This window comes from Opisthorchis viverrini (assembly GCF_000715545.1).
Source record: "Opisthorchis viverrini unplaced genomic scaffold opera_v5_4, whole genome shotgun sequence".
Lineage (NCBI taxonomy): Eukaryota > Metazoa > Platyhelminthes > Trematoda > Opisthorchiida > Opisthorchiidae > Opisthorchis > Opisthorchis viverrini.
In genome coordinates, this window is record NW_008751660.1 from 2,201,260 (window position 1) to 2,211,827 (window position 10,568).

Below are 10,568 nucleotides of genomic sequence, written 5' to 3' on the forward strand. Positions count from 1 at the left end.
GTTTGTTCGTAAACTATAAGGAATTAATTATTTCTCCAGGTCGTATAGAAGTGGATACCCAACGCTAGCGCTAAAAATAGAGATCGTAAGCGAAATAAGAATATTAGATAATAACATAAAGACGGCTGGGTTTATCCAATGGAACAAAGTGCGAATCACTTGATGAATTTTGTTCAGAGTGGATCAAGTCCACCCCTGATGTTATGGATCAATGCTATCATCAGTATCTCCATCATTGCTAATGTGAGCATATTTTGGTTGCACAGATTGTTGAACAGTTTTCACTAAAATGCGTCAGTCATGGCATCAGCACATTTACCCAAAGTTTGTTGCGTTTTGAGTTCAATGTTTAAATGCCTCAGGTCACAAGTAGCAGTAGTTGCGTTGAATTCGGCAACATAAAACCGCTGGTCACAATTTCAACTGACTGGTTTCCACTACCCTCGTATGATGAGACTCAAAAAGAGTCTGTGCGATGTGGCCAACTCTTCCGAAAACTTTATAACCTGTTGCTCTCTGGTGCAAAATCTCCAGTGAACTGTCGACCGTTAAACAAGGCTACCTTCTTCATTAATTATAGATTGGATTTAAGCGGCGTTATCGACGCGGAATACTCTTCATCGTAGAATGAATGTAGGTGGAAAATTTATGCATATAAGGCACACAGAGAATAATCTCGGAAAGTGAGTATTATTCACATGAACCTGGTGTTTTACTATCTCTGATTGTCGCATAATGTGAAGATCGGAGATCTTTGTAAACTAAGTCATAATTTTAAGCAGCACATAGAAAAGCGAATTATCAGGATAATTGACAGGTTCTAAAGAAACTTGGCTCCGTTGCTAAACTGCCCGCTTTTTCTGTCTGGTGCACAATATAGTCCAGGAGCTTCAAATACCTTTTTATTTCCTTTTGTCTACTTTGATTACCAAGCATACCGGACTGAATGTGGATGCAGACGACTACACTCCGAGTCACTGGCTTTCGGGTGACACCGCGCCACGCTATCGACTTGAACCACCTTGCCCACCTAAACATGTGCTTCTCCACTATTCCGCCTTTCGAGTCCTTTGGGACTGGACGATTCTCCTGTTAACAGGCTACACAGCTGTGGTGGTTCCTTTACGTCTAGCTATTATTCCGCGCCCTACTTGGGGTCGTTCGCCACACGACTATACTTCAGCAATAAGGACAACTCGTTTAAATGTGCCAGACTCTCTTGCCATTGCGGATGCAGTGATCGATATCATCTTTTGTCTGGACATTGTACTAAATTTTCATACATCTTTTGTTGGAGCCGGCGGAGAAGTAGTTGCCGAACCGCCCATTATAAGGACAAATTACCTCAGTGGTTGGTTTACTTTGGACTTGCTTTCCTGTCTTCCATATGAAGTCTTCAAGTATATTTGGCCAGCAAAAAACCAGGTGAGTATTCAACTAATGATAATTTTTTAAATTTACTCTTGATTGTAACAAGCACAAACAAATATACACTTTTTATCAAAATTACTAGAATGCGGCTTGAAAGATGCAAGTAAGTTTTAGCATTTTATGAAATGTAGTCACTGTCATCAATTCGATTTCCGCAATCGTTTTGTCGCGCGTGCGCTAATAGAGTGCAGTCTGGCAAACATTTAGAATATTTTCAAGGGGATTTGCGTCGGGTTACGTAGATTGAAAAGGAGATAGTTGCTCATTTTGAGGGAGTAAAAGCACTATAGTCTGCTTACCAGCAGTTTTGAAGCAATTTAACTTTCAGGTTCCTTCATGAGTGAAAGGAAACAACTACTCCATTGGGATGGGCAGGCTGATGATAAATGGAAGAAGGTGTCGAACATGATAACGACTGGTGAGTTAGCTAATGATAACGTAACGCTAGTCCTGTGGAGTGAAATAGGGAAAAAACCGATAGAACTGCATTCATTGTAGTCTAGAGAACCTGTCAAATGAAAATTGATATAAGCGTCCGTTGTGCGAAAATAATATTTGGCCGGCCATTTGCATTTTCGACGGTTTGGTTCATTGCGACCTCGAATTTTTCTCCCGGTGTAAGCGATTTCGAAAGACTAAGAATTGTATACAAGGTCGAGTTTTCTCTGGGTTGAGAAACATTTTATTACGTAAGGATTATAAATCTTTTAGCTACGTAGAGACGCAGGGCTATTTTCAGAACTTAATGTGGATTCATAATATCCCTATCAATGATGTTTCTAACCCTCGGTCACAATCTGGAAGCAGGTTTGGTACTCACCATCATGACCATTACACCGAACACACGGAGTAAAAAATTCGTTAATTGACGTCCCTGATTATTTTTGTCGGGTTAGTATGGTTGTGTTCAGATTTTTTTAAAATTTCCTTCATTTTTGGAGTGATTAAGAGTGATCGGNCAGCATTCCTCCCAGTTGTGGTGCAGAAGCTGACATGAAACACGTTTGATGACCCTCAGGAAGAATGATGGTCCTTCTGATAATTCGCACTTAGGAATGTCACTTGAATGTCACTGCCTTTCTTGCTTGCAGTTTGAAATATCGAATGGTTATTAGGAAAAAGGAATGTTTGTTTGAACAAAGTCACTTGAATTTAAATAGGTTCATCTTCTGCCGGTTTATAAGCCTAAAACACAGACTTAGTAAACTCCTTTGTCACAACCATCGGCTTCTGCGCAGATTAGAAGCAGGTAGTGACATAATTGATGTTTTTTTGAAAAACAGGTTAGAAGTTCATTTGCATTTTTTCTTTGTTCCAAATCATTGGAGTCTCCGACGCTTGGTCCAAATCCATATCTAAACTTGGTCCAAAATCTTCTGAAGCTCGTGGTATCGAAAACAGACCTTAGAGAACTATCACACAACGTTTAACGTTGCGCTGAATACACCTGAATTTTTGGATATATTATGATTTTCGAACGTATTCATGCGTTACAAAGACAGCAGCACCAAAAAGTAAGCAGGAACGATCAAATACCGAAAGTCCACTCGTTGTAAGAATCTACCTTGTAGCTGATGCCCGTATAACATCACGGCAAAATACTGCACCGGATGAGCGTAAACATTCAGTTTGTACGTGTATATTATTATAAAAAAGAAGAGGCTAGTATGATTTTTTACTAGAAGGGAAGAAAAGTATATACGCAAGTCAGTTTCAAATTCAGACGGTGTGTGTCAGAAAGTAAAACGCATGCACGGCCATCGGCGGTTCGAATTGTGTGTATGGAAACGGGATCCAGAACGCTAAAGATACTTTTATGCCCCGTATTGTCAATGGTACTCTTGTTGCCATAGTGAATGTTACGTATTCACTTCCGTGATGCTTCCACTTTCAAGATGTCTGGTTGCGTAAGTTCAATATCGGTACCCAGATTTCGAGTGAAAATCCAACCCATCTCTTAGGTGATTAACCTGTCTGTCATCATCCCAGTGAAGACACTTTAGAACCGCGTAAGTGTTACTTGAATGAGCGGAAACACGCAAACAAAAGATTAGGTCTGTTGGCCAAAGCATGCTGCCCACATTGCAGTGAATCCGGAAAAATTATTGCGGTGTATTCAGTCCATATCAGATTAACTTCGAGTATTCAGGACAGCCTTTTGAGAGATCCACAAGCTTCAACTTTGAAAGATGCAAAATCTCCAACTTGTCTATGGTCTTACTCACCTGAAGAGTGTTCAGACAGATTGGCATATCATGATTTCTGCAGTTCAATTACTTTTCATAAGCTTACGTAATAATACGACTTTAGTCTCGGGGATTATCACGGATATTTAATAATCTGCCATTTATGTGATTTCCACTTGCTAGCACAGCAAAGCGAACCTGCATGATGGCCTCCTGCTTTGGTCATCTCGGTTTTCATAGAATATTTGTTTAGCCAACTATTCAAACCACTGGACAAGAATCCCTTAAAGGGCGACAGCTACTATTTCAAATATCGGAAAATCAGGTGTTCAGTGATCCAGGATGAGTTGTTTTGCCATATTCTCCAGGTTCATCACTTCCGGTCCATACTGCAACTCCGAAATAGGTTGGTGTGCGCAGCCAGGACCAAGTCGTTCGTCAGGACAAGCGAGATGTAATCGTAAATTGTTGAAAATGTTGGATAATAACAAAGAGCGCATTTATCATCGTGCTTTTTGTGTGAAAATGGTTAAGGCGAATTTTTTACAAGGGAGAACGTCATGGGAAAAGTAATGCGTTTAAAAAACCCTCATGCCTTGTGGAATGCTTCTCAAGCGGAGGACTGAAGTACGTTGAAAAATTCTGAGTTAGTCTATACTATACTAGTATATACTAGCCTAGTTTAGGTCATCAAAATCAGATAACTTAAAACATTTTTAGCTCAGATGGCTGATCATAAAGTTAATTGTCCCATCCTGCAAAAAGTCTTTTCATTTGGTCTTGTTGAAACTGCAAGCTTCGGAAAACAAGATATTTTGCGCATATTTACTTCGCGTATTCATTTCTGCGACCATACGTGTTCAGATTACCACCCACGATCACGAATATGAGGGCGCCGTTGCCGCTGATGATATTGATAACAATGACGTATGGAAGCCTGGGGACCTGCAGTTTTAAATCCAATTTCCTCCCCTCTTATATTTCCATATCGACCCGTGATATCGCCCTTGGGGTATTCAGAGGAATATTATTACTTGATTTAATCATTTTTCATCACTTGCGCTCCATATCTTATTTTACTATATGTTCATGGCTAACACAATCTTAGTATTAGACTCCTCGTTTTCTGTATACATTTTTGAGTGCAAGATGAATGTAATTACCCCTATGGTGTGCATTTCACTTCTGTTATAAAATGTTAACACGGGATAAACATAGTCATTTCTCGCAGCCCTTTAAATCACCTTCAAACAAGTTTCTAAGTCTCAAAATCAATAAACCGATTCCCGGACTTAACTCCACAGTAATTTGTCACTTACTATACCGTTTTCTTTAATTCTTTGTAAAATCAGAAATCTTCAGATATCTTGGCGCCATGTTTTGGGACAATGTATTGTCAGTTAAGAGAAATTTTGACATCAACCATCAAAACTTCTTGTCGAAAATATGTCGGCCAAGGTAGACATCAAAACTATGGGGTGATTAGCACAATGACAATAAATACCATTGCTCCTTGCTAAATCAGTGAATTTTATACTAAGAGTGGATATTTTTCCTTTTTGGATAAATGTCGAAATGTAATTTTCACTTATAGACGTGTCTTTCTATCCGCACTATGTTCAATTGAACCTTACATTTCAAAATATGTTCGACTATACTGCAGTCTACATCAATTTCCACAAACGTTCGGTTGGCATCTAAAAGATATCAACATCTAGGCCGTTTCAAGAACCGCATAACAGACCAAGTACTGGCTTTTATAGAGATCAGAGAGAGGTGTCGCTAAAGTGGTGCGAATTCGAAGTTTCGACGGTTGGTAGCATTGTTGATAACTTGGTTTCGAGGGCACAAATTCAGTACTCGGTGATTCGAGCTCATCCTAGATCAGTTTAAAGCTTCAAACCTTTACTTTTTATACGTACAACATAAAGCGTTTTGTAGCTGCACGAATGTGTGTCGAAAGCCTTCAGCAAGTTACGCATTTCTAGGATTTGGTTCACGAAACCGCGGATAGGGTGTTGGTTCTTGAAATGGCTCTTCAATAATCGGGTTCGTTTGAAGATTTGGTAGTAGGGTTGTACATTTCATCCAAATAATAAAAGCCGTTGTATTCTTTTACTGCATTCTTTGTACCCTCACGAATTCCGAAGATCACTAGGAGCTGCCGTTTTTCTGTGTTTGTCACCCAGTCTGCCAATAAGCCTTGAGCGACTGAATAGCTAGGAGATAAGGACATTCCACATATTCCATTGTTTTTTAACCAAACAGCCGTCACCCAACCGGAAGCTAAGTATCATTCTGTATTTTCGAAGAACTAGAATACCAGAGCTCGTCCAAATACAACTGAATGCTTTCCAACGAGACTTCTTCATGTTACTAAAGCCACTCTATGCCGTAAAGCCGAGGAAAACTGTGCAGTTCCTTATTGGGAATCCCCAAAAGTAATGTCTTGCAAAAATCAAGGAGGCCTCGAACCGGAGACTTCCTGGCTGGTATTTTAAACTCTTAACCGGTCCGCTACGAGTGGCTGACGGTTAAATTCTGGTAGAAAGGTTATTTATGTACAAAGCACTAGCTTGGATGCCGCTGGTTCGAAGCTTCTCTGCATTTCATGAGATGCGTACTGTTGGGTATTCCCAGTAAAGACGAAACAGCTATGCAATGCCTATGGGCTTTTCAGCATAGATTGGCTTCTTTTACAGGATGCAGCCGCATGTTAGAAACACAAATCTGACGCTGACACAATTGGATAAAAATTTCGACACTTGAGCCACAGAAGAATGGTAGCTTATCCAGTCTCTCATCCAAGAGGTTTGGGATAAGAAGTAGCCTGAACATTGAGTGGCGCTCACGTTTGATGCTTTACTAGACCACGGCGTTCATTCCCGTAAACGGATTGGAAACATTCCCAGAGAAAAGGAGTTCTGGTAAGATTGTTTGTCAATATAATTTTGCGGCAATATCTTCCTCTACCTGTCAGCCTTGCATTAAACGTGCAAGCAAAATTTCTTAAAAACCAAATCACCCATGAACTACTCAACGAAGTTGAACTAAGCGTACGCATGTTGCTATAACGGAGGCTACCATTATGAATCGGAACGGAGGTGCGAACGGAAAAAGCCAGGTAGATTTGGCGAACCAAAATAGGGAATGTACAGTGGGTAGCAGACAATGAAGGAGGCGGCAGAAAACGCAGTGAAATTTCTAAATAAAGTCAAAGGAATACACAGGGAATGCTCAGCATTAGCTTGGTGAACCGGAATAGAGAGAATATCAAAGTCCCTACGAGCAAGATTTTAGCTGCCTTATGGTCTTTTCCTCCGTCCAACGCAGGTCACTGGATATCCTCCAGTGACCAAGAGCTGAAATCCTATTAGCTCATCATCGATCCTAAACAGATATTTCGGTAAATATCGCCAAAAGCACTGTCAACTTCCCTTCCTTCCACTGTGGTACGTGATTCCACACGTACACTCGTGCGTGCAAATGCGCTTTGATTTGCCACTTTTTCTGTGTACTGCGACAGTCTCGACCACACAGCACAGAGTGGATCAACCATGCAAACAGAGCTCCAAAGATGCCGTACACTACATCTCGAGTGCCTAAAGAATCAGATATACAATTTTCTGAAACAAAAACGGAACGATGTTCATCTTCTTCACCATTTAGTTGTCTCACTGGACCATTCACTCTCTCCTTTACATTTCATGTGACAGCGCGACAAAGTTTGAATTTTCAAATTCTAAAGTTGTGCATTAGGACGTATGGTACAATATAGTTTGTTTTTGCGCCTTATTAAAAACCCTCGGTTAAATGTCATTAGAGAGTGGGGACAAAGACGATAAGAGGAATAGAACTGGTAAGTGTCATGGGCCCGCCTTGTCTGAAAAATTTGATGTCGGAAGTTTCGTTTGGCATTGGGTTCAAGAAATATCCTCAAGCGTCCAACTGCTGAAATTATTTATTTCTATCAACCTGTCTAAAACCACTAGGTTTCGCTGCTTTGCTTTGTGTTACTACCTTCAGTCGTATTGTCCTGTTTTTTTTTTAAACAGAGTATCCATGGTTTGCTGGACGGTCTACGGATTATTCGCTTACTGCGAATAGGCAGAGCAGCTCGACGAATCGACCAGTATTTGGAATATGTTTCCACTCTATTGCTATTAATGATCTTGTGCTTCTTCCTTTTGGCTCACTGGTTCGCCTGTGCTTGGTATGCAGTCGGTGTGCTTGATCTGGAAAATAAAATCCAGTATGGATGGATTCCACGATATTTTAATGATTCCCTAAAACCACAAAACTGGGATGAATTCATCAACGCGGATTACTTTTTCCCCAACGTGACATTCCCTCAAGATGCTCATCCATACTATCAATCTACAGAAACGGAAAATTTGAAAATTTGGTGGGATAATTATTCTTCAGAAAATTCGGTCCTAGTTCGCGGCACCCGCGTGGAGTCAGATGAGAAGGACGGTGGCTCAAAAAGGCATGCTCCCCTACAAAATTCCGTGGACAAGTGGTCAGCCTACGTGACTGCACTGTACTTTAGTTTATCCCTTTTAACAACCATTGGGTTTGGAAATGTAGCAGCGTTCACTGAGACCGAGAAGTTGTTATCATGCGTGTGCATGTTGATTGGAGGTGAGTGAAACCGAGATGAAAGTATCCGAAAATAGATTTTTTTACGCATAAATACGTAAACAAAGTCTGGGTTCGTTTCCACAATAATAAGATTAAAGTGTCAACACCAAAGCTACTTCCCAAGTTGGAAGCGTCCGTACGGATCTACCATAAATAGCGTAAAAACTTTTCTTTGGGTTGTCACCTCACCAGCTTCCACAATTTCAGCCTGAGGGCATAACACAATTTAGAAGCATTAGTGGTACACTGTTTATCCACCTACCGGAACTGCTAAATGTGTAAGCCTTATACCCACCGTGATCCAGTGCCTAAGTCTGGTGAAGACAACACCACGCTGCCATCAGAGATCGATTGGAATGAAGCTGTCACATGAAACCTGTGTTTTTCCATAATCTTCATTTGCATTCAGACCAGCGTTGAGACAGTTGATGAGTCGGCTTTGCTTATAGTTGGACGACGTCCACTGACTGGGGTAGCCAAAACTCGTTTTGTGGCAGCTGAACACGTAACCGTGCGCAACTCTTAACTCCTAGCTCCTCACTAAGAGGACAACTAAGTGTCTGCATGGTATTACTTCATGGCACAAGCGGTTCCATTGATGATTACTTGCGCACCATGTTGTCTATGCACATATGTCTGCCACCTTATTGTCAAGATTAATGCAAAGCAGGTGTCACAATCGGTGCCCAAATAAAGATGCAACTGCGGTAAGAGGTTGATCGGCACTTCAAAGGACTTGGTTTACCTTTCAATTGTCGTTCTGTTAGCGGTAAAAGTAGAGCAGCCTGATTAACTGTAGCGTTATCGCTGTCCCCTTTGTTTGTCAAATAGCTCTCGTCTATGCAACAATATTTGGAAATATAACAACTATCGTTCAGGAACTGTACGCAACCAGGACAAGATACAATGAGATAATGAAAGGAGTAAAGGATTTTCTACGAATTCATGAGGTTCCTCAGGAGCTGGGAGAACGTGTGATTGACTACATAACCTCTTCATGGTCAGTAAACAAAGGAATCGATACGGCGAAGGTAAGTACGGATACTCCAAAAGTTGAATTAAAGTATATTTTGCGGTTCTAAAAGACCGAAATCCTGTTGAGCTGCGGTTTCAGCCCGAGCAAATGTACCGACTATTGAGAACAAAAAAGGACGCTATCTTATCACATTTCGTCTATTCACTCTACTCAGTAAGCACTCACATTAACCTCACAAGATTATGTATCTGAGGATTTAGACGACTTAAACCATTACCCCTGTGATGCATAGCGCTCACTTTGGCATTACCTGTCATACATTTTTTATCTCAGTTTGTATGGTTGGATTCATGGGCTTAATGTCAGATGAAAAAATATATGAAATCATATATTTCTATCTTACTAGTTCACAAATGTAAGCCGTCTACACAAATTCTGTGATTCGCGTTCAGCTAAGCAATACAGCCTGTTAAAGACGTGTAGTGTTAGCTTCAGTTTCCCGAAAACAGACTTGTCCACCGACGGTATCAAAGTAGTTTCAAATATCTTGAATAATGAAACTTTAGAGTCCTTCCAGGTGAGTTTGTTTCAAGAGAGGGCGGATAGTCCTGGAGTTCGTTAGTGGTGTCGTCACTGATCGCTATCATCACAGCTACCCACAAAAGTTCATCTGGGGTTTGCGAAGTGCATCGCCTCCATAGTTAGGTGCCTAGCCAGGTGACCCTTATACGAATTCCACCAAATTCGGCAAGAGCCAAAAGTAGCTTATATCATCAGAGCTATGGAATATTTGCTAAACAAAAATATAGTTACCCGTTATAATTTGGTTTCATGTGTTTCACCTTTGCAATCAGTCTTCAGTGTACCTCGGGCGCAAATAAATGCATCGTGTATGATTCATCTTCGACAACGAGATCTAAATCAAGTTAAACTAAGTCAAGTAAAGCCAAGTCTACTGGAAATGCATAAATTACGACATATCCAGAAGGTCGGAGAGATGGAGGGAGGGCTAAATGATAACAGTGTCCAAAGGTTGTTTGGTTTGGTTTGCTCGGGAAATAGTAGGAATCGATCAAAAAGTTTATTGGCTCCCTGACATCCAGCAAACGATCATCGGGACCGTTGAACAGAAAACTTTGCACAACACTCCAGCTGGCCACCCGATTTTATACATTTGGCAGAAACGTGAATGGCAAATATGCGAGTAACTTTCACCGCAGTAGTATATTATGTGTAGCTCTATTCAATTATTACGGTACCCGTAACCCCGACGACGCTATGCCTGCTCAATTAACAAACGCATGTAAATTCCCTAATTATTGTCAGCCTAA

At 40.8% G+C, this 10,568-nt stretch overlaps 1 protein-coding gene across 1 annotated transcript; it reads left to right on the forward strand.

The window, feature by feature from the left end:
* Window positions 1-880: 880 nt before the first annotated feature.
* T265_12538 (hypothetical protein) lies at window positions 881-9,290 on the forward strand (the record flags this gene model as incomplete). Its single annotated transcript, XM_009164262.1, has 3 exons — window positions 881-1,425; window positions 7,673-8,261; window positions 9,093-9,290. Coding segments are annotated over 3 exons (1,329 nt in total), but the record flags the coding sequence as incomplete, so codon positions are not given.
* Between the last annotated feature and the right edge of the window lie 1,278 nt (window positions 9,291-10,568).